General features: G+C 33.3%; 1 protein-coding gene across 1 annotated transcript in view; it reads left to right on the top strand.

Annotated features, from left to right (window-relative positions):
* Positions 1–204, top strand: part of LOC102680617 (guanine nucleotide exchange factor subunit Rich) — a 6,808-nt gene that overhangs the window by 2,280 nt on the left and 4,324 nt on the right. Inside the window, exon 8 of the mRNA XM_006614952.2 lies at positions 1–200. Coding sequence (XP_006615015.1) covers positions 1–200 — 200 coding nt within the window. The remainder of the gene's footprint in view (positions 201–204) is intronic.

The following is a 204-nucleotide window of genomic DNA, read 5'->3' as shown; positions in this document are numbered from 1 at the left end:
GTCATCATGGACATTTGTATTTACAAGGTGAAGATAGACTATATTTAAATCTAGGTGGAGGAGTTTCTACAAATACTTCAACTTTTCATATTGGTAATGAAATTCCTAATGATTCTATAACACAAATACTTGCTGGTTGTAAACAATGGCTAGTTGTTCCTATTCCAACTGCATATAGTGGTGCCAATTGGCCAATAAGAGTAT

The sequence above is a fragment of the Apis dorsata genome, unplaced genomic scaffold, assembly GCF_000469605.1.
Source record: "Apis dorsata unplaced genomic scaffold, Apis dorsata 1.3 scaffold_206, whole genome shotgun sequence".
Classification (NCBI taxonomy): domain Eukaryota; kingdom Metazoa; phylum Arthropoda; class Insecta; order Hymenoptera; family Apidae; genus Apis; species Apis dorsata.
This window is presented reverse-complemented; position numbering and strand designations above follow the sequence as displayed.